The sequence below is a fragment of the Misgurnus anguillicaudatus genome, chromosome 24 (assembly GCF_027580225.2).
Source record: "Misgurnus anguillicaudatus chromosome 24, ASM2758022v2, whole genome shotgun sequence".
In the NCBI taxonomy this organism is placed as follows: Eukaryota; Metazoa; Chordata; class Actinopteri; order Cypriniformes; family Cobitidae; genus Misgurnus; species Misgurnus anguillicaudatus.
The window spans coordinates 21,767,915-21,795,713 of record NC_073360.2 but is presented as its reverse complement, the minus strand read 5'-3'; the positions used below and the strand labels follow the sequence as shown (position 1 = coordinate 21,795,713).

The 27,799-nt window shown below is 38.5% G+C and overlaps 1 protein-coding gene across 2 annotated transcripts; it reads left to right on the top strand.

Moving 5' to 3' along the window:
- The first annotated feature begins 156 nt into the window (after positions 1-156).
- mnta (MAX network transcriptional repressor a) lies at positions 157-27,716 on the top strand. 2 transcript variants are annotated; one of them, XM_055196597.2, is made up of 7 exons: positions 157-175; positions 1,886-1,954; positions 9,410-9,968; positions 10,092-10,133; positions 10,341-10,452; positions 26,448-26,640; positions 26,729-27,716. In XM_055196597.2, exons 1-7 carry the CDS (start codon positions 172-174, stop codon positions 27,505-27,507), a joined length of 1,758 nt encoding a protein of 585 aa, XP_055052572.2. In that variant the 5' UTR covers positions 157-171; the 3' UTR covers positions 27,508-27,716. The 2 variants fall into 2 exon arrangements, with proteins under 2 accessions (XP_055052572.2, XP_073719334.1); XM_073863233.1 differs by lacking the exons at positions 157-175; positions 1,886-1,954 and adding exons at positions 2,536-2,948; positions 8,514-8,516.
- Positions 27,717-27,799: the final 83 nt, after the last annotated feature.

Genomic DNA, 27,799 nt, shown 5'->3' with positions numbered 1-27,799 from the left:
TTTTTTGCATTTCCTCTCTTTGAAATTTCTTTTTGGATGTTTCGCAGGAAGTTTGAGCCTTTTGAGTTTGAGTACAAACATCTTGTGTCCTGTGTGGAGCTGGACTTTATAACAGGAAGGCGCTGGCAGCCCACGAGGAGATAACGTGTGGACAATCACGTGAAAATTCCTATGGGTAAACAGGCTTCTGTTGCACTTTAATTGCACTGAAGCAATTCACAGGATTTTATTCACTATCTGCAATGCCATGTGAGAGTCATATAAGGGTATGATGATAGAGCAGGTTTATAAGTGTTTGCATGCACTTTGCTTTGACTTTTGTGATTAAAATGAAATGAAGAATCATGCATAGTATAGACAGCTACAAGCAAGACTGAAAATGGGGGAATTTAGGGGTCCAGGAAATGTAATTAGGGATGGAGTTCCAGTTCAAAATTTAGAGGATTTCCATCTTTATCCCCATATTAGACTCTATAAACGTATGCAAATTACATAAATATAGTGGGATTTATTGGTTTTAAAATATGTCCACAACTAGAGTCCCACCAGTGAATCATGGACATTTCCACCACTGGCAAGAAGGAATATATACAGTACAGGCCAAAAGTTTGGATACACTCATTCTTTATTTATATATTTTTCCACATAGCACAATAATAATAAACTCATCCAAACTATGGCATAACACAAATGCAACTGGGGAAATTATGTTGGTGACTGAAAGTATCCAAAATAAATCAAAACTCTGTTATATTTTATCATCTGAAGTGCAGTCATCCTTTGCCTAGAAACCATACTTGCGTCATTTTATCAAGAAGCTTCTTGAAGTTTTACTTTAGACTGAATTTTAAAGAATATTGAAGGACTTCACATTTAATCTGGGCTCTTATTGACAGCTTTTTCTGTAATATTCAGTGCAAGTCATCTATTTCAAAAATACAATTTTAAAATAAAATTTTAGTTTTCTAATAACAGAAATTAATCTGTTTGGCACAGGTATAGTTTTTTCTACAAACGTAATTTCATGCATTTAACCATACACCTTCAGATTAAAAGATTTTTAAAATCATAGCTAACATTTTAGCTAAGTGTGTCCAAACCTTTGGCCTGTACTGTATATTATATTTTCTATGGAAAATAACTAAGGCCATGTCAAAGATTTAAAATTAAAGGCAAATCAATGAATGAAATTAAACTTTGATGCTCCTTATTATGAGACTTTATCCTGGATTTCACAGGCAGGGTCACATTTGAATCTTAAGGCTATTTATTCTACCAGAATCAAACAAAAAGTTACTCCTTATAGAAATTAACATCATGCCACTGCACTAATGTGTTTTGTTTTCAATGCATTTTTTTTTTTAAATATACAAAGCATTGTCGGATAGATGGAAAGTTACTGAAAAATAATATGTTTGGAAATTCAAATTATGCTTAGTGGGTGGAATGGGAACTTATTTTTTTACCAGTAGCTGTCTTATCCACCCACCTCAGCTAGAGGGAGCTTCCTGTCAACCCACAACAGAACCCATCATACTGTACCTTAGCTATGAATGTTTAATAATAAATAAAGCATTGATCTGACATACCAAAAGACAAATGACTATCTTAAATGATTTTTACTTAGATTTCATTTCAAATTAAGAATCCATTTCTTCAACTTCTCAGTTGTATCACGTGGCAGTTGTTGGTCATGTGACTTTTGTTTACCTATTATAAGAGGTCACTTTTACTCACCTTTCTGGAAGTTTCCTTAAACACTTGTTTTATTAGTAATAAAGCGTATATTTATAGACATTTACAACTTTACACTTGAGATAAATTATGATATATCAAGTATGACATATCAAATCATTGCAGCAATTCTCTTTCGTGTTGTCACCAGACCGTCCTCTGACTCCAGTCCTCAAGACTCCCTACTGTCCTGCAGGACACTGCCTCACAAGTTTCCATGGTAACAGTCACATGACACCCCTTTATTCAGTCAGTGCATGTATCATAGCAGCAAGGGAAAAAATACTGTGGGGTCTCTAACGATGACATTTTTAATTCAACGTAGTCATGTCGTGCATACAACAATCAAATAAAGTTGTATGATAAATAGCCCTATTGTTAAGCTCCAAAAACCTGATTAGTAATGCGTACCTTGGCTAATCCTCACATTACATTATGCCCCAGAAATAATAAATGTTTTGATCGCAGGCAAAACATGGTGACAATGCGCTTCAATAACACTGTTTGTGAAGTCTGTTTGCACAGTGACAGCAGGTCGATCTGCACGTTGCATTTTCGTTTTGAGTTGGCGTGCAACACGCGCAGAATGACACCCATGTGAGCAGACACCATGCCTTCTGTTTCCGCTTTCCTATTGGCTACTCTAATCTCATGTTTTAATAATTAAGGATGGGCGTTGCTTTGTCTATTGCGAAAAACCTGGATATTGCAACTAGTATGTTTTTAAGGTTTGTGGTAAGCGTGTTTAACCACCTTATATAATCTTGACATTAGACATTTCTCTCGTGTTCTTACATTACGGCTGTAACGTAATTAGTCAAACAAACACGAATATTAATAACGGGCTAACTCCGTGTCTTAAAAAACTCAACGCGTGGGCGTGGCTACGTGGAAGGGGCGGGGTCCGGTTGCATGTACAATGGCCCGATATGTTGACTGAATAGCATAACCCGCCATCTTGTCGTAACTCCTCTACGTGCGTGGAAGAGTGACTTCAAAGGGGATCCAGTCACGTATTTTCTTTATTTTATTATTATTTTTTAGATAAGTGAAGAGGTTGGATCCCGAGTTGAATCTGGCTAGTTAGTATTTTTTTTATTAATTTCCGCCGTTGTTTCTGGACTCGACGATACAAGGAACAGAGATGAGCATCGAAACGCTGTTAGAGGCGGCGAAGTTTTTGGAATTGCAAGCCCAGCAACAACAGAAAACACGTGAAGAAAATGAACAATTTGGGACACAAACCTTTTTGAGTGATACATGATGACTTGTCAACATGAATCGATCCTTTTTCAAATGTCCTTTCCGTTTAATGTGATACTTTGTTGCATTGGATGCAATAACGCTTGTAGCCTACGTAAAATATGTCAAAGTGGCACGACATATAGTAACGTTAAACCTGATCATAACACATGACTGCAGAAATGTATCTTTCGCCTATTTGCAGTAGTAAGTTATAAATTAGTATTTCCCCAAGTGACAGCCATTCTTTGAAATGAAGGTTGTTTATATTTTCGTTGAGTGTTGTGGTAGTTCGTGACTGAACTCTCTATTGCTATGGTGTCTATGTAAAACATACCTGCTTGCTTGCAAGGGCGGTGGCTTACAAGTACGTGCGCGAGTGCCAGTTGCTCTGTACATAATGAGCTAACATTACCGGAATATCACATTACGCACTAACATCTGCATTCTTTCTATAGTGTGAATGAAAATAGGTCTTTATTGACACTCTCGGAGTGTTCTTAAATGAAGTGATTTAATGGTTTATTTATTTCAGATAAGCAGTATTGACTATTGTTTTTCCCTCCCGCGCTACACGCTTCCACGACTGGCGCTTTCTCGAGCAGTGACGTGTCCGTTTTAGATACGCCCCGTGACGTCTCTGTCTCAGCCACGCCTTCTTGTAGAATCCACGTGAACTAAACCCAACCCATTTTCTCCATGTGCGCGCCAGAGCGCTGCTCTGTGTGGGGAGGGGGCTTACAACCAGCGTAAAAGTAGGACAGTAACCCCCTGCTTGCTTTTCCAAAATGTACTGCAGTTATATAACACATTATTGGAACACCGTTTTTATAATTTAGCAATAATTCATGACAATTTATATAATAAATGTGCAAGTAACTAAGTAAAACATGATTAGTTTTATCCAAATGTGTGTTTCAACAAATAATTGCATTGTGTCCTCAATCAGTTTCACTCTATTTTCCCTGTTTGCTGACTTTGTGGTTATTACTCAGCAGCATGTGACTGTGTAATAGCATTTAGGCAGCATGTTTTGCAGTGCGGTTATAAAGTGCACTGCACTTTGGTGCATATTAACTCTCATTTTATGTACAGCAATTCTCATAACTCATACGTTTTTTTATCGGTAAAAGTTATTGGACAATTTGGTGTCACCCAGTGTAATTAGTATTATATAGACATGACTGATGTTTTCGGTATAATGTTGGTTAATAGAAGCCTACTTCTGTAGTGCTTCACTATTAAACTTAGCACAACCTGAAATGTTTAATTATCTCAAGGAGATCTTTTGATTTTCTTCACCTTTACACGCACATACAGAATAGACACACTCGAACACACATATAGGAAACATAGATACAATTTATTTAGTAAGTGTGGTTTTTATAATGTCTTGCCTATTATCTAGCCATTATGTTGAAAGGAAACTCTGATTTTAAAAGAATTGAACGTTTCAGTCATGTTGACCATCGTTTCTTGTGTATTCTGCTAATTGGTTGTTAATTCAATAGTAAGTACACACATCTACCCCCCTGCACCTGGTCTTCACAGCAGTATGATGCTAGCGTTGTTCGTGCATGATGGAGACTGGTTGGGGGAGGATTTCTGTACTGCTATTGGCTAAGATTAAGTCGGTGGAGGCGGAAGACTCGAACCACCCCCTTTGCAGACACACATGATAAAAGTCTCGTTATTCCCCGTGTGCACATGATGTGACGCTAGCCGACTTTTACCTCTAATGACATTCCAAGCACATACAAAGGCACGCTTATGTGTTTTTTTCCACTGTATATTATTACTAGGTCACCACACACACATGCCCTCTTTAATACCTATTGTGGTGTGTTAATAGGTACCATTAGACTATGTAGTAATTAATTGCTGTCTTGGTTGCTTCATGACAGTAATTAAATAATATGAGGAAGCAATTCATTTGTGTCTTGTTAGTACTACACCCATAAACCGTTTTGGGTTAACCTTACCCAAAGATTTCCCAAGCACTCCCCTCTTAATTTCTGACAAACGGGTATTTTCCCCAAAGTAAGCCGTTTGTTGAGATTTGTTTTTTGAAGCTCCTTAAACAAGCACAGTGATGTGACACTCTAACCTCATTTACACAGCTCTTTGGTCCAAGAAAATTTCTGTAAAATTGTAAGCGTGTCAAAATCTATCGAAATTAAGTCACAGCCTCAAATTTCGAACGTTTTTCCGCCCATTTATCTAATCTGAGGTACTGAACACAATGTTTTACGTCTTTTCTGACTTCTGGTTCAAACACATGGCGCTATTTTTAGCCTTTGCTAAAAGCGTGTGAAAGTTGCGTGATCTTATTTCATCAATTGCGCTGAAAATTCAGAGAAAGCTCTAACATACACGTACAAAACACTGTGCAGCATGTTTACTTACAACAAAAGCAGCGGACCTCGACATATTATTATTTCGCGTCCATATAAACTCGTCATTACTCCCGCTTGTGTTTAAATGACAAGGTGCCAAGTACTAACAGGAATGTTCATCTGACAGGAAGTTTTGTTTTATCAGGTATGTGCGTGTACTAGGGCTGCACGATTTGGGTAATTTTTCCCATTGCGGTTATTGATGCTAATATTGCGATTGCGATTATACTAAATGGTATCATGTGTCAACTTGATGGGTTTTAAGGAAAATCCACACACAGTTTAGCTAAAATGTGTATTTGTAAAACTAGAAATGTTTTCGTATTGCCACTTGATGTAGCAACTGCTCAGTGTCAGTAAACCTAAATCCAAAATACCGCCATACAACAGACATTGTTTTTTTTTAGCTACCAGATCACTGTCAACCTCCTCTGCATCCATCTTCGCTCTGGTATAAGTGACGACGCACACCACACACGTGCATGCCACACGTGCACTGCCTTTTTTGTTCGTTTTTCTTTCTTTTTTTAAACAGCAAGGAAAATCATCAAATTGTTATCAGAACGTTTGTGTTAACAAGTCCACACATTTATTTTTTTAATATAATTGCAACATTTTGCTGTCATATAATCGCACAGGCTGACATCGCGATTGCGATGCGATTAATTGTGCAGCAGTAGCGTGTACCATATTTTCCCACTGGCAGCACAACTAACATGGCAGGGCATCTCTGGTTTCAAGGTCAGATATTATACTTCATAAAAGTCTAGTCTAAAAATGGCGTAGCATTTTTTTGTGCTTTCAAAAAAGGTAAAAATCAAGAATCGAATCGCGACCTTAGAATCCAAAATTTACGATTTGGAGAATTGTGACACCCCTATAAAATTGGCAGAGAGGCTTCTGCGTAAACGCAAACGCCTTCCTGTAAATGTTCTAGGATCGCTCCAATAAAGCGGACCTAGTAACATTGTCGTAACATACACAAAAAGCATCTTTTCTGTGTGAACAAGACGCAAAAACAATGCCGTAAGGGGTGTGTCATAGTGAGGACCAGTGTTGGGTAAGTTACTCAAAAAAAGTAATTAATTACTAGTTACTAATTACATCTTCAATCATGTAATTAGATTACTTTACAAATTACTCTCTCCAAAAAGTATATAATTACTTATTACTAATTACTTTCTAAATCCTATTTAGTATATGATACAAGGATAGGCTTGAAACGGCTCGAAGAAATAATATATAAAAGTACATCAATTATTCTTGTCCCACTTTAGGGTTCAATTATCTTTATTAACTAATTATTAACTACTTTTGCCTTAATATCCAACTACTGCTTATTAATACTATAGAAATTGTTAATTTAAGTATTGGTAGAAATGGGGAGGGTTAAAGATGTAGAATAAGGTTTTGCAGAATCAGGCATTAATATGTGCTATTAAGTATTAATAAACAGCCATCATCTCATTAATATTAATGCTAATAATAATCAACCAGTTAATAGTGAGAACTGTAAACTGTAAGCAGAGACCGTTGAGTTTGTCACTATCCGAGCATGACAGAACAGCACATCTCGCACTCCTTATGATCTCTGTTCTTAAACTAAAATGCACAAGTGTGGTTTCTAGAGAGAGAAATCACGGATAATTAGCAAACTTCAGGCGTTGTGGAAAAAATGTCATGCGTCTTTACGGGATCTTTATAGTATGTGTGTAAATGCATGCACAGATTCCGGAAAATCAGTGGCAGTGTGAATGAACCACAATTCAAATGATTCCGGACAGATCCCGGACACATTTTTTGTGTGTTTTCCGTAATCTCTGTGTGAAAAGGGCTTCTGCCAAACATTTACCCTTTTTGGAGCATTCAATCATCTTTATGAGACCAATACTATTTAGTAGGGGTGTAACGGTACGTGTATTCGAACCGGACCGTTTCGGTTCAGGGCTTTCGGCACGGTGCACACGTGCACCGAAAGGCCGAATGCATTTTGTGTGCGCCTGTGCGGAACATAATACGTGCGTTTCCGCACGACCCGATTAAGTGGCGGACGTCTCCGCGTTCAGCGCAAGTCTTCTGTCAAACATATAACATAATTCGGCCCGCAGAAAGATTTTTATTTACTTAGTTGTATATCCGTTTGATTATTGATGTAAACGTTTACGTGTCGTATCTAACAGCGCATGTTAAACGCGTGTCAACGCGCTGCTTTGTTCTTTCAACAGTGCGTGAGAGGATGCACGTCTTTCGTTGCTACGCATTCATGAGACGCGCTTTCTGTGACAGCGAGAATACGGAATGCGTGATCAGATTTTTCATCTGTACATCATGTCAATCATATCATTGTCACAATGCGATCAGCTGGTCGGGACAGAGAAGAGCTGTAACCCGGGCTTACTCAGCTGTTACTCAGCTGCGGAGGGGTTCGTAAGTACAGTCACAGCTTACATTGACGACACAAGCAAAGATTAGGAGAAACGTGCAAAAGATCAAAGATGGCTATGTATGCAGCTCACTAATCTCAAAATGAGTGTATAATGAGTATATCATCATGTTGCTTGCTATGCAGTTACACATAGAGCAGTTATATTATTTTTATACAGAGATGGTACATAGCCAATTCAATACTGTGAGTTAAACAATCCAAAATAAATCAAAACAGAAAATTTTTGGTGGCAAAAATGTAGGCTAATAGTTCATAAATGTATTCAGGAATTGAATTTGTTAGTTCAAGGTTTTAGTAGAAAAAGTTTAAGAGAAGGTTAAGAAAAGAGTTACATTGTGTTATAAAATAATGTAAAAATGAACTTTGCAGTAGTATTTTATTTATTATTTTTTCATTTTATATATATTTTATATGTTATATTTTAATAAAAAGTGTTTAAAAAAGTGTAAACAAATTGTAAAAAAAAGTTTATAGTAATAAACAACCTGCAGTTTAATGTTTGCTTTTCTCCCTTACTGTACCGAAAATGAACCGAACCGTGGCTTCAAAACCGGGGTTCGCACCGAACCGTGATTTTTGCGTACCGTTACACCCCTACTATTTAGTAGCACAAGTATAACCCATCTCTAATTTCACTGTTAAAACTGTATTGAATAAGATGCAGTTGATGCTGAGGGTTTGGAAAGGTCCATCAGGTGGTCCTCTTGATGTTTTGAAATTGTCCTGCAGAAGGAGGCAGCGTAGTGGTGGTTTGTACATGATGTGCTCGCTGCTCAGAGTACAATTTATTCCTAAATGGTAACGAGTAACACGCGTTTGTCTGTAAGCACACAATATGGGATTTCACTCTAAGGTGAATATAATCTATTCTGTACCTAGACTGGGCCTTTGACCCACATTGATCTGTGTTTGTCCTAACTTCATCTTATGCCCCAGTTTCAATGGGACGTTATCATGTCATACTCATACATTTGAAGTTAAAATTTACATATGCACACCCAATATGCATTTCATCAAGCAGTACGTGTATTGATCTGCTGGTATTTGGCCATTTTTTTTATTATACTGAAAATATGTTTCTTATTAATTAGCCAATGTATTAGCCAATAGCTGTATCTAGGTATACGGCCATTAACAGAAAGCTTCATTCTGTGTTAAAAAGTCTGCTGATAATGCCCAAAAATAGGTTACTGTCAATAGCAGGGGACTATTTTCAGGCATTGTTTAATATCATTGCGCCTGCTCCAGCCATGTTACAGCAGCAAAGTCAGAATGAGAGTGTAGTTCCTAGCCATATCTGCCTAGAAAATTGCAACTTTTAATTTTCTCTTTGGTTATTTTTAGCACAATGCTAATAGTCGAATCAGATTCAATAGATTATGCTAAGCTATGCTAAGAGTGGTACCGCCAGACCCGGAGATCAGCTGAATGGATTCCAAAACTGTAAAAGTCAAATGTTAAACTCTAGGGGAGCTGGAAAATGAGCATATTTTCAAAAAAAATGAAGTGTCCCTTTAAAATAATTCATTGTATCAAAGACATATCAGTTGATCACTAGTAAACACAATCTTTGTTTTTTTTTATTTAACAGAAGAAAATGAGCTTCAGGAAAAGCGGCGTTGTGAACAAGAGGCGGAGAAACGAAAAGTAGAAGTGAACTCTTATGGTCAACCTGTACGAATTAACCACATGACCCGAGTTGAGGACTCGGGTCCAGAGCATCGCCTTGTAACAGCGCCGGCTCCCCCTCCTCCTCCCACCATGCCTTTCACCGTCATTCCCATCACAGTGGTATCCTCCACACCCTCGGCCCTCCCCACGCCCCCCACCACAGCTATCAGCCCCACGACAGCATCCCACCTGACTCCACCTAGAAAAGATGTCCACACACTCCTAAACCAGCAGACACTTCACCAGCACAACCTCATCTCGTCTCAGGTGAAGGCAGAGCCCACATCACCCTGTCAGTCCAATGGCACCAAACCTTCCCCACCCCAGCCGCTTCAGACCTACCCCGGCTCCATCATCACAGCTTCCCAGCATCCACTTCTCCCGCAGCCTGGGCTCTCTTCAGCCCAAACCAGTCCTGCAGCCAGTGGCAGCTCACCTGATGACCACCGTAATTTGGATGGGAAAAAAAGACCTGGAGGGTGAGTCAAGACTGGAAGCTATCGTATATGAGCTAATGTTTTATAGCTGGTTAATGGCTGCATGTTTGTTAGCTATTATGTTTGGGAGACGAGTATAAAAGTCCTTGTGACCTATGTTTACAGGGCAGGAACAAGAGAAGTACATAACAAACTTGAAAAGAACAGGTAAGTTGATCTTTTATCCCATTGGTTGCTTTATTTGCTCTGTGGGAAGAATTCACATACAGGCCCCTTATAGATGTTTAAAAGTGTGTACACATTTAAAAGAAAAGTACAGTCTTAAAGAGATTTATCATAGCGCATACGCAGGTTTATACCTAATTTTTACGCAATAAAAAAATAAGACTTAGCTGAACTCCCTCTTTTTCTCAGACGGGCTCATTTAAAGGAGTGTTTTGAGACCCTTAAGAAGAATATCCCAAATGTTGATGAAAAGAAGACGTCTAACCTAAGCGTTCTGAGAAGTGCTCTGAGATACATTCAGGTAAGATAAGCGAGTCTTTTTGGGCTAGATATGTATCTGATTTGATCGCATTGCTTGATCATAGTTGCTCTCCTTAAGTATATGCAGAGCACCTTCTCTGAACCATCGCCCTCATTCGGCTCGTGTAAACCGAGATCATAAGCTGTGCTCTATCTGATAAAAGCAAGCAAACATGTGCACGCCTGTACAGCAGAAAGAAGTCCAATCAAATCAAAGGATTTGAGCCGAGGTGCGAGACATGCAGGGATCTGGGGCAGTGTGGATTTAAGCAGCTTGCTAGATTTGACAAAGCGGTCCAGCCCACAACATTATCTGTTTTTTCCTCTTTTGGCCACCCTGTTGCTCAACCAGGCTTACTGTGGCTTATTTATTTAAAGCACATGGCCTGTCAAAAACAGCTTTGCTTTGATTGAGTCAATAGCGTACTGAGACGTGCAAGACTTGTATTGAATATGTACTTCTGCATTGTTTGTTTTTTCAGGAAAATCATATTTGTGATTAGGATGGCGGTGTGATGAATTTTTTAATAAACTTGACGTGATTAATTTCCTGTAGCTCAACTGCATTGGCAATCCAAACATCAGGGGTTTGATTTCCAGGGAACACGCATACTATTAAAATTAGGGCTGTGCAAAAATACCGATACAGCTAACATCCCCATTCCTCAGAAGTTAGAGGGAGTGAGAAAATGGCAGAAAATGTAAAAACACCTGCAGCTTTCAAAGAGTGGGGCGGGACTTGAATTTGTCCATCAAGAACTGATTGGATCGTTGCAAGTTGGGTCATGTTGCTAATCGCGCTGATCTTTTCCCGGGCACCGCCCTCTCGCCATTCCTCGTGACCGGAAGTAAAGAGATTAAAGATTTTGATTAAAGATTATAAGGGCACATACATTTTTTTTAAATAATGAAGCTCACAGATAACAGGTTTCCCACAGGTCCTTGAAATCCTTGAAAGTTTGTGAATCTGGGGAAAAAAATTCAATGCCCTGGGAAGTTTTTGAAAATATACTTACATAGATACAGGTCATTGAAAGTGCTTGAATCTATTTTATGCGAGAAGTTTTCTGGAAAAATCCATATTATTCCCTGTGTAGTGTAGGATAATATCATAAAGATTTTAGACTTTAAGTATACGTGCTAAACTGTTCGCTTTAAATGCTCATATTTTCTGTATGTGAATGTTGATTCATACTAAAATGCTTTTTTGCATAGTTGTGTTTGACACATGAAAACGTCTCAGGTTACGTATGTAACTGTTGTTCCCCGGAGAAGGGAACGAGACGGTGCGTCTCCCTTGCCATATTTCCTGCGTCCCTGTAACGCCGTCTTTGGCAATATTTCAGATAGCGATATATTTTCTGGCTCCTGCGTCACCCTGTCTTTGTCATTAAGCCTCACCATTGGTTGAATTTAATATACACATTCAGACACACTTACCCCTGGAGGCGTCCCCAAAGTGTCACCGCAGTGACGCAGCATGAGTTTCCCCGAAAGGGAACTGTAACAATGTATCTTAAAAGGTAACACGATGTAACCTTGCACTCACTTGAAATGTGTCCCCACATTTAGTCCTTGAATTTGAGGGTATTGGACCTGGAAAGTCCTTGAAAGGTCCTTGATTTTAAAGGCAACTAAGGTGTGGGAACCCTGAGAAGTCATTTGTAAAAAAATACCAGAATATTTCAAAACAAGTTTTTATTTAAATTTTACTGTGACATTATAGTAAAAAAAGCTTACTTAAGAAAATATAGTGAAAAAATTGACAAGAATACAGAAGGCAAAACTCTTTAAATTATTTCAAATACATTTGTGAAACCTTAAGTTTGACTGGGTTAATTTGATTGAAACATCCAAGTAACTGACTAAAATATTTTTTTCGCAAGTGTAAATTACGCAACGTTTGTTGGAATAAGTCGATTGTTACTGGAACAGATACACCATTGGAAAAAACTGTCACGCTAAAGAAAAATGTTGTCAGTGTTGTTCCTATTCCTGGTGCTAGACACTATCAATTTCCATTCATTTGTTTATCTTGTAGGACGGGTTTGTGGACGCTTGTGTAGTTACCATTAAATGTATATAGAATACAGTTAGTCAATGATTCCAGCTGGATCCCATCAGTAGCTGTTTTCTGTCTTATCATTGTGTTCCTGCTCAGAGATTAGTGCATGTGCTTGTAGGTCACGAGGCTTCTCCTAATGATTAGAGCTATGTTTGTTTGTATGTGTCTTTTGCGATGGGCCCAGCGTGTGTCAAGGTTTGCTGGGCCATGGGAGATAGCAGGCATGCGCCCCTCACCTCCATATGCCAGCTTTTGCATGCTTTGGTCTGTGGCTCCTCCCACTATTCTTCACTCACCAATCAATCAGCTTTTCTTAAATAAGAGGATTATTTGATAAGACTGCTTTCATTTTGTTTCTCTTTATGGCACCTGATTTACCTGGGACGTCAGTCCTGTTGTGCCCAATTGATTTGTTATTGCAGTGATTACTTGAACGATTGACATTGATATTATGTTTAGTGCGAATCTATTTACTCCGGTTTTTCAGTGCGACTGAGAAAATCTCTTCGTTTCATTTCCCTAACTATTCGTTTGCTTGCCAAGGAAACTCATTCCACCATAGTTGTACCGCAGTTTCTGTAAAGCATGAAAAAACTCTCTCAGGAGTTTCCCTGTAATACTGGCTGTGTCATTGCTTGCAGTTAAAGCTCCTCCTCCTGTGCTAGTTTTCTGCTGCCTCCCTGTCTCTCCACTCGTTCCTGTTCTCTGCCACATGAGTAGCGAGCACATGGCTACACAGAGCCTCGTGACGTCACCCCCCGTGACTGACCCCCCCCTTCTTGGCCCGCTGCCCTTGTTGCTGTTCCTATCACAGCTCGGCACGCTCGTACTACAGCTCAATCTTAGCTTAGCCACTTCCTTAAAACCGTGAAATAGCTGCTGCCTCTTTATAAAGAAATCTTGGAGAACCTGTTATTGCCTAATTGACTGTATCTTGCTGACTGTGTGACGTAAAACTTATGTTTTGTATAAATCAGCTGATGGGATTATGACAGGTTTAAGGTGTATTGTTAACTATTTAATTGTTAGTTTATATTTTTGGGTTATTTGTTTTGAACATATCTGGTCTTGTATCTAATGTGAATGCTTTGCATTTTACATTTACTTTACAGTGCATATTTAATCAATATGTGTGTGTTCACTGGGAATTAAACCCATTGCGTTTGTCCTGCTAATGCAATGCACTACTCACTGAGCTAAATATTGCTGTACAGAAATAACAAAACAATTATTTATCCAATGTCCCTTAGACTTAAGTTGCCATCAGTCCTTGCAATCACAAGATTATGATTAAATCAAGAACTTAGATCATTCCTGAGAGATGAACAGAGTCACATTGAAGCGCTGATTCATGTCCTGTCTTTGTGCAGTGTTGTGTGTCAGCAGCAGAGACAAGGGCAATGTGGGTCAGTTGGTTATCTACATTATACTCCTCAGAAAGCAGTGTCTCGTCCTTTCGGGTGGGATCATGTGGTTCCTAGTGGTTTGAAAAGGCTCTTTTTGCCATGCTATTTTAATATAAAAGATTTAATGTTCGTCTCATCCCAGCTGCCCTTAAAGCTGTTGTGCTTTCTGCCAGTTTGTTTTTACAACCTGCGGTTCGGCTTGCATGCGATTCGCGAAATAATATGCAAATTAAAATAGGGAAGTTTTTAATTTGCACGTGTTTCTAAGGCTCATTAAAGTGGTTTAAAATAATTAAACAGCATAATGGTGCTAAAGTGAGCAGATTTCTGTACGCACATGCGGTTAAATGTGTCCGGTCCAGCTCCAGTCAGACGTAATTCACTTCAAAGATCAGAACTCCACATGTGTAAACTATAGAGAGTTGAGCTACTGTGTCTTAAGGGGATCGCACACCGGCAGTGCCGCGCCATTCTAAAAAAATCTAACACTTCGTTTTTCTATGAGTATACGTACACCGGTGGCGCCTGTCCGCATCGCCCAGCTGTGACTCTGGAAGTTGCTCAAATCCCTGTCGCGACACTCACATAGTTTAACATTAAATAACATCATATTTGTCCCAAATCATTAATGATTAACATTGGCTGCTAACGTATATTTTGCATTTTGAAGTAGACGCTATCTGACTAAGCTCGTGCTATTTAATGTGCACTTCTGGTTCTACAATACCTCCGAGTTGTCCTAGATGCGACTCGGCCCGACGCTGGTGTGCGACCCCCTTTATATTGTAGTACATTAACATACTGAACAGAACAATAGAAAACAGCGTACGTTTTTATGTGAAACGACTGGTTATGCTGCATCTTCTTCTTGAAACGCCGTTTGGAATTCCCCCTGGATTCGAGAAAATCACTTCTGTGGCTCTAAAAAAAGTAATAAAAATATTTCATTCGTACAATAAAGACAGTGAAATTTTTTATTTAATTCGATTTCTGTACCTAATGCTAATTTTAGACCTTACTTAATGTGCAACTTCGTTCTTTTTTATAAACGTTTGTAATTTCTTTATTTGTTATTAGATTTTTGCCACCCATTTTTTTTTCTGATCCGAAAAATGATCCGATCCGTGCTTCAAAAGCCGTAATGTGATCCGAACTGTGAGTTTTGTGATACGATCAAAGCTCTAGTACCATAGCTTTGTCTCCAAATGCACGCCAGTATTGTTTTTTATAAGGTATGTTTGTAAAAACTACTTAAATGTCCTAATTTACCAAAGGCATAGTCCTGGATTAACTCTTTCCCCGCCATTGATGAGTTAACTCGTCAATTAAGAGAAAACCTTCCCTGCCTGTTTTTCCGGCAATCCATATTTTCGATATTATCTCTTACCCAACATATAAAAGAAGTATCCCTTTATTTCAAACTCTGTGTATGTTTTGATCATGAATCTGATCTCTATCCAAAGTCCTTTGCAAAAATGCAATTATCTAAGCATTTTGCTCAAACTTTTGTATCTTTGAAGAAACCTACCCATATTTGAGAGGTGATAAAAAAGAACAAATAAAGAGAGGATACATTTTTTGTTTGTTTGAAAGCAGAAGGTCTGTTCTTTTGATTGATATATTGTATGTTTATATATTTATAGAAGAAACTTTCTGGAAGGCATTAAACTTTTGTGAAAATCATAAAAAATACTGGTGCTGGCTGGCAACTTTTTTAAAAAACACTGGCAAGGAATGAGTTAATCTAAAGCCTGACTGGAAGCTGTCCCTATAATAGCTCCATTTCAGACATTATTTATGGGTTGAGGTGGGAAATATCCTAAATCTGAGGTGTCTGGAACACAGCATTAGTTTCCAAAATGTAAAGTAATGTTTTAAATTAATTTAAGAGGAGAAGCATCATGGTCGTTAATTTTTGAGACTTTCCCATGAGTTATTATCAAAATGTTAATGCTGTTCTTTTTTATACATGGTAAATTAAGTTATAATTAAAAAAAGAATGAATTACAATATAATTCATATTGCTGTCCGAATCCTGCGTGCTAATGCTTTCTTATCATTGCACATGTATGTTGTTGTTAAAGGAAGTTGTTACTGCATGTTTTCCATTTGGTCTTATCTTGTGTAGGGCATCAAAGCCAATACTGCCACTAGTGTCCCCTTCCAAAAAATATATGCGATATTGTTATTTTATAATGTTAACTAAGTTTAATATTTCAGTGGACTGAATAGTAAATGTTACATCTCTTTGTCAGTTTCATCATGAATTTCGTCATAGTATAATATTTAATCCATATCAATGACGTAGGCGCATATTTGGCATTTGACTAAACAGAGCGGATAGTTAAAAAGGTGAGTCACAAAGGTTGGCAGTTTAAGGAAATGCATGTTTTTGGTTGAGCTATCTCTGCACTTAAACAAATATTCACTGAAGTGAAAGAGTTCCTCTTTCTCAGACCCACGACAAACCAGAGACCCAGCTGTGCTTGAATAGACCAAATGCCTCAAACTGGAGTCACGGGATATCCTTCACAGCAGTGTTGTTTATGAGCAAGCGCATGGGTGCAACGTGGCTCTTTCTCCCCCCCTTCTTTGTTCAGCAGAACTGCCCCTCCTCCATTTACACGGAATGTGACATTGTCCAATTTCAGGACTCATCCTATGCATATAGATATAGATATGCATACAGTGTTTTCTCTAGGATATTTTTTAGATGTGGCGGGCGGCAGAGGGGGGCCCATGGTGGTTAAATGTTTAGAATTTTTTTAATGTAATGAATATAGACAGTAACAACAGAAACAAGCGGCTTTCGTGGAATAAATGTAACTTCCGGTAAACTCTGCTAAGAATCAATAAAAACAAAATCCTTTTAGAGTAGTTCATTTCTGATAACAAGCAAAATAAACAAGAATTACATTACCTTAGTTCAAATCATTGCTAAAGCGTATCAAACACTACACTGAGCTACCGTTACTGTGTAAAATGTGTACTATAATGAATACGATGTTAAGTACAGATCGGCTGCCAAATCTCCCTTTACATAGTGGTGATCGATGATCGCCGTCTCCCCTTATCTTTAGGAAATCAAAACATTTATTTTTTGACGAGGTATTTGTTGCAGAATTCAGTTTAGACACTAGTCAGACCATTAAACAAACAGAGACCTGAAGTTAAGTTCCGCCCAGATGCGTAACTGCGACAACGCACCTGCGTCCAATGAAACCATCTATAATCATGTATTATAAAAACATGTATTTTATACATTTCATGCTGCACCATGGGGTACTATGCAATGGAAAGCGCCATTAAAGATGACAAACTGGGACAGTGCAGCATGTGTTTGGCTTGTGAGACACCAAGAGGATTTTCTTTACTTGACCCTTATGTTGCATTTACATTGCATGTTTGAAATGACTCGCTTCCGATTTTTTTCCCCTCGTGGCACAGATCGTATACGACCCACGAACGTGTAAAAAAGCGCATAGATTAGGATATTCTCCAGAACGGTTTTAGGCCTCATATGTTGGAAATAAATCGTAAATATGAATCTGATGCATGCATTCGCAATGTAAGCGGACAGGTCGGATATTCCCTTGTCAAGACGTGTCATGCGCCATTAAAAATGCAACAGGCCCTGTTGTAAAAACCAACTAGTTGGTTAGTTAGTGCATCACAGGCATTTAACTACTCCACATCCCTTTCTCCTTTACTCTGGCCGTGCTCTGCAGAGCAGGGGTTCACTGGGTTTGGGTGTTTGTGGAGCAGGCCCGGCTCTGTGTGTGACTGTCAGAGGTGGGCATGCACAGCTGTGGGCTGGAGCTGTCAACAGGTCCCATCAGTAAAGGGGGTGGGTCGACGAGGGTCTGGTAAAGACAGCCAGGAAGGAATGTGCCTGCCCTCCAGGGAGAGGAGGGCTCACCACTCTTGTGTAATTGTCTTTTATAGGCAGAGGAAAGGGAATGTTTCTATTGAAATTCAGAATTAGATCTGTGGCAAGCTAAAGTTTGTTTGCTGAAGCCAACACATTAAGTATGTTAGTTTTGCTGTTAACTTGCCACGATATTGTACATTTCACCACAGCTATAATACAGACCAGTGAGCATCCAGGACCAGAACTATGCACAGTTCTACTATTTACAATACACTTTATAAAGGTTTTAAGGATTTATTATTTGAAATGATTGTATACAGGTGGTTGTACCCGCTAATTAGCATATATGTGACGTCATCATGTCGTGTTTGTGTTTGATCTAGTGTTGGCACCTGAAATATGTTTCACTTCTACTCTTTGATCTGTATCTGTATTTGATCTGTATTATATATCAAATTATATTTTAAGCCGAATTAAGCTGTTTTAAATAGTGAAATAAAAATGTAAATGGGAATCATGAAAATTCAATTTGTGGGGGCAGTGTTGATTCTGTGGTGGGCCACCACAAATAAATCAATGTATATGGGAAACACTGTCTCTGAGAGGTGCTCAATCAAACAACCTTTTATACTATTGCCCAATGCAGGCAGCACACACTGTCGCACCCTGCTGCCCACTCTCCATTCCCGTTACCTTGGAAACAGTGCCTGTTTCCCACTGTTGCCTTGACAACGATAGGGTACCCCAGCATCTGATTTGTTAAGACAAAGGAAGTGTCGAGTATTGATTGGTTATGTGAACCGCCACTATCCACGACCCCACACGAGACGCAGTTCTCCTTATCCACCCCAAGCTGCACGTTCCTCTTAATCTCCAGTCTACGCACACCTGCACCCATATCAAATGACCAGCCCGGATCTGCTTTCTACGCTGTTATTGTTTCTTCAGGGCCATGCTTGTCCAGCGCACGTGGTGTGAGAGGTCGATGAGCTGTGTGTGTGTGCAGCATTGGGGCTCATTGTTCGAGGGTTAGTATGCCAGTAAAGTTGTGGGTCTGTATAAATGTGTCCTATTTGTGATTAAAGGGCCTTAGTGTGTCTTAATAGATATTTATAGATTATAGAAAAAAGATATATTTAACAAATAGTGCTCAGCCTACAGAAAAAATCATAACAATCTGTAATGCATTTCTGAATCTGTAGTTATATTACAAGACGAGGACCAAAAGCATGTAAACCAGGGTCCATTTGTTTTTATAGACTTTAAAGCCAGTGGCGGCCGGTGACTTCTTTTTTTTTTGCGAAGTTCGTATGTATGTAGCCCGTCATGTGTGTGGTTCGCAATTTCAAAATATGTGTTCTGCGCTTTGAGAGATTTGTGTGTGCATCACATGTCTTGTCAAAATAAGTGTCTGCTGCAGACGCGTCTAAAGGGTTTATGAGAAAAGAGACGCTGGCGTTTGCCAGATACTCTCATAATCTCATGCGTAATCAGATTTTAATGTTAAGGGATTTTCTTGCGTGTATTTTGTGACGTGAGCGTCTCTTTTATCATAAACGGTTTTGACGCATGTGCAGCATGCACTTATTTTGACAAAACACGTGATGCACACAGGATCTCTCGACATGCAGGACACACATTTTGGAAAAGGGAACCACACACATGATACTCCGAACACTTATTTTGAATTACGCCCCTCGGATGAGAAGTCACGAGCCGCCACTGTTCAAACCTAAACCTTGTGTGTTCCCTCAGGATCGAACCCATGACCTTTGCTCTGTTATCATAATGCTCAACCAGTTGAGCTAAAGGGACACATGCCATGCTGCTCTTCTAACACACCTGCCCATAATTTTCTTATGAACCCGAAGGCCTTGAATATCTGGTTCAGGTGTGTTTCATTCAGACGCAACGTCTGACCTCTGGAGAAAAGTATAGTTCATCCCTATTGTAGTGAGTTGTATGTACAGGCCTCAGCTCTTATCCAGTGGATCATTAAATCCCAAAAACTAATAAACTAATTGTAGTTATGAGATGAACGTCCCCACATTGTCTTGTTTACTGGTTGAAAACTTTGAGTTTAATCAGTTTTAGTTTATAAATTAAAGAATTGGGTCAGAAGCTAATTGATGTTAATCATAATTTCGGTGTAATTATAAATGTTTATTGTGCATTAAGTCTGTACACATCTTGTGTATTGTTTATAAATAATAGCACCGAAGCAGAAAATATTACTGGGGTAGCAAGTTTAAAAGGCAACACATTGCACATCGTCACGTCACAAGAATGACATTTAAACTCATTAGTAGGAATTTTACAGTAGTGAAGCCTGTGTGCAATCGGTTAATGCATGGGTCCGGGACCCCTTGGGGGTTTGTGGTGGTATTTGTGGGGGTCCTCCAAATATGATTTGAATAAAAAAATTTGGGAAAAAATTAGGCATCAAACAAAATGCATTCGTAGGCTAATAGAAATTAAAAACTTGATTAAAAGTTAAAATCCCCCGTTAAAATCTAGTCAGTAAATCTAAAATGTTAGTATGTTAACAGTATGCATGTGTGTATATAAAATGGTAATTTTACATAACCATCATAACGAAGTATATAAATCTAGTCCTTAATTTGATACACACTTGGGGTCCTTGCTTCTCCTCTTTACTTTAAAAAAAATCTTCACAGATGAACACAGCTTTTATGAATTTTAAAAACACAAAATTTTTTGTAAGCACAATTAGATTTCAAAATTCATAAAAGTTATGTTTATCTGTAAAGATTATCTTGTTGGACAAAACATGTAAGTGTTATAAACTTTTGTTAAACACAGAGCTTATTTTTTGCAATAATTCACAAGTCTTTGAATGGGCTTTTTAGCAAGGGCACTAACTTCTGGGGTTGGCCTACAAAAATGTTATCCTTTCTGTACTTTATATGACCACTTTGGCAACAAAAGTCCTGCTTTCCGGTTAAACTAACCAATCATCAATAGGTAAAAGACTGCGGTTTCTCTAGGGGAGGGGCTTTATACAGCGTTGCGCGATCTGCACTTGACAAACTGCGCAGTAGCTAAACTACCCTGAAACGGGTGTTTTTAGCACAATTTGAGCTTAAGAAACAAAAGTTAAGGTGGAGTTGTTAACAGGTTTAATTGTTGGTCAGAAATATGTTGTTTAATTGTGAATTCATCACATGATTTAAGAGAAACGTGCTGTTCCTCATTCTAATAGATAGGACTTTAGTCTTGCATGACTGAAATAACTGCCTAGAAGCGTTGCAAACATGGCCGCCTAGTGGTGTGACTTCCCTAAAGACACTTTGATGTACAGTAATGTGCAAAAGTCTTAGGCCACCATGCTACCATTAGATTTGTTGTTTTTGCATTGTTATAGTGATCATATATAATTATTTCTCAGACACTTTATTAGAATACAACCAGAAAATACAGGAAAAGTGTATATAGTATTAAAAATGTAAACTGAAATGTCAAGTTTTAGGGTAAACTCCCCTTCCACTTGAGCAATAGCAGGCAGCTGCAGGATCTCTTAAACCTAAATAAAATTAAATCCTAAATTCTAATTCTAATCAAATATCTTCAGGACTTCAGTCTCCTCAAAAAAGCTCAAGATGTGTTTCATGCCAAGAGAGGTCACACTAAATACTGACTGATGCCTGAAGAAGACATTTAGTTCTGAAAGTTGTTTTGTTTTTAATTCTGTGTACATATTTTCTGTTTGTATCTTAAAAAAAGAGTGAAAAAAATATGGATTGACGTTAAAACTTTGCTAAAAAAACAAAGCTGGTTATGGTGGCCTAAGACGTTTGCACAGTACTGTACGTTCTGACAATCATTTACACAGAAAATGTAAAGGGTTTTGGACAAACTCGAACAAGCCCTTTGTGCTAACGTTGACAATGTTTGTTGAGTTCAGTGTGTCGTGGCTCCATGAATTTGTGGACTGCTAAATTGTTGCCTAAATTTGTCTCAGACTTTAAAAATTGTAGTATAGTAGTGTGCTGGCACAGGTCAAGTTTAAAATAAATTTTGCCGCCAGATCGTTTTATATTAATGTATTTGGCATATGCTGTTAACCATAGCGACATACAGTGAATACAATCTGTTACTTTTTTTAATGAGTTATAGCAAGGCATGAGTTGGTTTCAAGGTATACCAAGGTTTTAAAGGAAAACACAGCCGTTTTTCAAAATTTTACTATGTAAACTAATTAAAACATGCCTATCTTTTTTTCAATGTGTGCACTTTTAATCTTTGTACAGCGTGTCGTGAATGTGTTAGCATTTAGCCTAGCCCCATTCATTCCTTAGGATCCAAACAGGGATGAATTTAGAAGCTACCAAACACTTTCATGTTTTCCCTATTTAAAGCCAGTTACATGAGTAGTTACACCAGTAAGTATGGTGGCACAAAATAAAACTTTAGTTTGGAGCCATAAGAATGAATGGGGCTAGGCTAAATGCTAATACATTCAAGAAGCGCGGTACAAATATTAATAATGCACGCATTGAAAAAAGATAGGTATGTATTAATTCATCTAAGTTGAGGTAAGAACATAGTAAAATATTGAAAAACAGTGGCGTTTTCTTTTTAAAGAGTCAAGGTTTCAAAATCACAAAAATTTTCTGTGATGCTGTTTCCAAGATATGAGCTGTGTTTACACAAATTTAATTAAATCATCATATATAGTCTAATTATTTTGATGTTTACATTTAATATATGAAGAGTTTGGTTCCAAAACGCAATAAATCCATTTTGACAAATTTCGGTAAAAACTTGTTTTCTATACCAAGAAAGTGACAAGATGAAAACCACTATTTTCTGTTACAAACTTTCACATGACATCTTTAGGTTATAAAAACATAAAAAATTCAAATCCATAACTTGATTTTCAAAGATTTATTATAAAAACTAATTCTTTTTTCCATAAAATGCAATAAATCCATGACAGTTTTTTTTTCCAAATGCTAGAAATCTATTCAATCAAATGTGCATTCATCTTTGCCATTTTACATTCATTTAGTTGAACAGTTGTACACACTAATTAAACAAAATAAACATTAATGGCATTAATAAAAACACTTACTTTGTCATATTAAGAACACTGTCATTGCTGCGGTTTTACTTGACATCGTCGCTTAGCATTTTTCACAGCGATCAGCTGTAAAATGTTTTGGTCCTGCTCGATTTTCGTTGACTTTGAGTAAAATAATGGAAAGTTTTTCATAAGATCCCCTGGGATTAATGTGTTAGCATGAGAAACTTGATGCTGTTGGGAGAACAAGCACCCGAGTGCCTCTCGCGTAAATTATTAGATGTTGATGGCTTACGTTTCTTTCCCGTCACAGAAAACTATCAAAGGTCTATCAATGCAATTAAAGTATTATTTTGTTTTTGTTTGTTGATCCCGAAGTACAAAGTAGAAGAGGAAAACTAGGACTCTGTGTACTCAGCGCGCCGCCATTGTTTGTTACATTGCGTGGAATGGTGCGCTGTAATTTCAGGAATGGATTTATTGCGTTCTGTAAAAAAGGAGGAGTGGCGTTTATCGCATTTTGGGAAAAAAGGGAGAAAAGATGACAGAATAACACGGCGTATATTGGATTTGGCGTAAAATTAAGAATTTACTTTTAACTACTGACCTGATATAATTCTGATTTTGGCAGTAACAATTTTTTTTTCAAAAATGGCGTTTATCGCGTTTTGGAACCAAACTCTTCATATATTTCATAAAAAACACATTAGTGTTGCAATGACAATACCGCAACACCGTAACCATCATTTTTTTTGCTTTATCATACCAGCCCATTCTAGTGCTAGTGCAATTCTTTACCAATTAAGCTACAGGAAACACAATTAAAATGTTATTATAATAATTTTCCATGGCTTTAAATATATTCGTTATCCTTACAAGATTATATCCAAGCCACTTTACTTTTTTATTAATATAATAAAAGCATTTGCTCTTCACTCGTGTTCGACACCACTCTTACGCTTTGCCTTAAAAAACCTCAGAAACATTCACTGAAGGTCACATGAGTTCATTTCTCTTCATGCACAGTCTGTGTGTATTTGGCATAATCGATCCCATCTGTTCTCATGCATATGACAGCGCAGCATGAGCTTTGAGTTTCATGGAGTTCAACTCTCTATAAAGACACTTGAATCTTTCTCTATCCATCCACTTAAGCTGTTGTTGTGTCCTTGTGCCCGTTCGTTTCTCCTGCGTCAGCTGACAGAGATGAGAAACTGGGTCGCTTAGGCCCGGCCCAGTGTCTGCAGTGTCTTGCTCCTCTCGCCTCCTCTCTCACTGTGGGTTTTAATCTGCTGTATGGCTCATGTTTGTGAAATCAAACCAGCGTGCGTGTGTGTTTATGCGTGTAGATAAAGATGTAGTCACTCATTTGCCATGAAAAGTCTCTCTCTACCCAAATGTCAACTGGTGATTGGCCGAGCTTCACTATCGTAGGCTCCTCCCACCGATCTTGTGCACTCGTGCACACAAAGCATATGCCTTCCCAGAATTGGGAGGGGCTGCCATGCCTTGGGTAATCCACATGTTTATGTGCTAGTAAGAGGGCGGCAATTTGTTGAAAGCAAAACAGAGCGTGGGGGGAGGTGAACTCTGGAGAGACATCCAGGAAGAAACAGGAACCTGTGTCTACGCCTATAGAGGATGTTTATGAGATTACATACACGCTTACGCAGAAGCACATGACATCTACCTGTCTGGAAAACAGGTTGCTTCTGTATTCCATTAATGACTCTTGATTATGTCTCTGATTTGAGTTTAAAAATGTTTTGGTACAATAAAATTGCCACTTGTTTATGTTTTTCATTACTTTAATTCATCAGAATATTTTCAACTTATTTTTATAAGTTACAGCAACTCACCATTGGTCAAAATTTAAAATAGTAAGTTGAAATGACTTTCTTACATATTTAGATACAGTGTGTAACATTCTCCTCTATAGCCCATTTCAGACAGAGATTACGGAATATCCACAGAAAATGCGTTTGGGATTTTTTTGGGATCATTTGAGTTTTGCCTTCACACACATACCGTAAAGATCCCATAAAGACACGTGACGTATTTAGATCAGCGACAAAAACGGTTTGGCAAGATGATAAATTCAAAAATCTCTTTTAAAAAAAAACTTGTTTTAAAAGCATGCATCAGGTATATTTTAATGCACATAGTGTATTTATGTTGATTTTATGCAATAAAAAATTACATTTGCACCATTTTTATGAAGTTAAGACTGAATGGACCTGAAAATGTCAAATAATGTGACCGCCAACTGTGCCAAATAATGAGAAATATTAAATATTTTATCCACCCTGATGGCATGTAAGTGTAATGATAAAAAAAATAATTTTAAGATATCACATGAAAATATCATTTTATTAGTTATTTCTAAATGTAAATTTTAATGCGTTTTTGTAATATTTGTCCTGACATTAAAAACAGCCCTGTTTTCTAAATAATCTTTGACAAATTATGTAAAAATGTATGTTTAAAAAATCATATTACATTAAACTAGATGATTATATTTTATTCCACATTTTTTTTAAGAATATATTTATATTTTCTTTAAAAAAACACTGGTTACACCAATTTACACAGATTGGTTATACCTCATTGACAATTTTTGCAATTATCCCCCAAATATTATTTCAAAATGAAATAAAAAAACAGAGATTTTAGATTTGGTCCTCAAAAAAGAGAATGTATGTAAGTAATCTGCAAATTTATTTTGAAATTTTAAACCTTTTTAGACTTTTTAGACCCTACGGACACAAAATAATTGACATCATTGACCCATTTAAGGTCCTGCACTTAGTGGTTTTTTCCACAGCGTCTGATGTTTGCTAATTATTCATGATTTCTTTCTCAGGAAACCACACGTGTGCATATTTGTTTATTACAAGATCATAAGGAACGTGTTATGCGCTTTTCTGTCATTTTGGTGAATGATTTCAGCTTCAGCGCAGAGAGTGACGAGCTCCCTGATCTCTACTTCAGTCCAGATTACCGACATTTCGTCGTAAATGTGGATCTGCGTTAAAATCTCTCTGTCAAAGAGCTAAACCATAACTTGTGGTTGCGATGCCACGCGTCCACACTACAGCATGCCCCTTACGACATTGTTTCTCCGAATGCTTTCCGTAAAGTAATCTTGCAATGTTATCTCTGCCATTTGTGTTCACCTCCTAATATTTTTTTCTGAACAGGATTAAGATTTTCTTTGCTTAACCTAGAACTCTTGAGACAGCTAGCGAAGGAGGCCATTACAGTCAAATGCTGTACATTTTTAGTTGCAATATGGCACAATTGTGTCAAATTAAAAAGCAAGATATTAAGTGGTTGTCAAAATGTTCCCGTGGATACACAAATGTGACACAATTGATGAAAAAGATTCAAACACATCAGCATAAAGTGTGTACATAAAGCGCTTCAGGAGACCAGAGTTTGTGATGCTTAACCGACACCTGTTATTCTCTTCCTCACCCCATATAATTGCCTGGCTTATTTTATAAAGCTATTAATAGCCACATATTTTAAGAAATTACAAGGAAACCTCCACTGTAAGTGCTTGTTGGTTGCTTATCAGAATGCTGATGTGTTTACTTCTCTTCTGTAGACTCTGAAAAGGAAGGAGAAAGATTACGAGCACGAAATGGAGCGGCTGGCGCGGGAGAAGATCGCACTGCAGCAGAGATTGGCCGAATTGAAAAATGAGCTGAGTCAGAGATTGGATGTGATTGAGATCGACCGTGTCCTTCGACAGACTGTCCAACCTGATGATGACCAGGCCTCTACCTCCACTGCTTCGGGTGAGTACTTCATACACTTTGCAAAGTTTGTGAACAGAAATGAACCTTTAATGGAAGTCATCACCATTTATTATCTTCATTTCTGCAGAAGGCGAAGACAACTTTGATGATGACATCGAAGACGAGAGCTTGTCAGCCACGCCAAATGCCTTACCCAAAGTGCCTTCTGCATTCCAGCCAGAGTTAAAAAAGCCCCGGCCTGCCTCTTCCTTCCTAACACAGCACATTTCAATCCAACAAAAGCCGTCTTTGACATTACCCCCCATTTCTCCAGCTCAGCTGTCCCCTGCCGGCCCAATCACGGCTCCTGCTTTGTCCCCAACACCGGCGCAGGCTGCCAACGGTCCAACCTCCATTCCGGCCATCCAGCAGCCACATGCGGTGACCATACCTGCGGCCCACACCCACATCATGACAGCGCCCAGCCTCCAGCCTACCGTAATCGCTCACGCGGGATCGGCATCGCACGCCTCCGTCATACAAACTGTCAACCATGTCCTTCAGCCGGGCTCCAAGCACGTGGCTCATATTGCCCCCTCCACCTCCAGTTCTGTGCAGCTGACACCTGGACCTCAGACTATAAGCCACATCACAGTACACCCTGTGGCCCACCTACCTGCCATCTACCCTCAGCCCGTGGCTGTCACACAGCCCACCGTCATGGGCCACATCGCACACACGTTCTCTCACGGCCAGATGAACGGCACGTCTGCCCCCAGCACACCGGCCGCCATGGTTAGCAAGCAGACGCCGGTCGGTGCTCAAGTGGTCGCACATCACCCTCAACTGGTCGGCCAGACTGTCCTTAACCCGGTCACCATGGTGACCATGCCCTCGTTCCCAGTCGGCACGCTAAAGCTGGCCTGAAGCGAAATGGACTTGTGGTCGAAAGGCGATGCCCCCCTCCCTTATGCAGCCACAAGCTGCATTGCAATCAAATGAACTATAAACTTACAGGACTCAGTACATTCCAAATGACAACAAAGTATATAAAGACTCTATAAAGACTCAAAAGAAAGAAATTTATTGAATGTCTATTGCTATATAATGATATATATAATAAAAGACAAAAAGAATGACTCTTTATGTGTGGATTAAGCCAGAGCTTGATGTCTAGAGTGCTTGTGTGCTGCTTAGTGTACGTATTAGACTAGTAGGG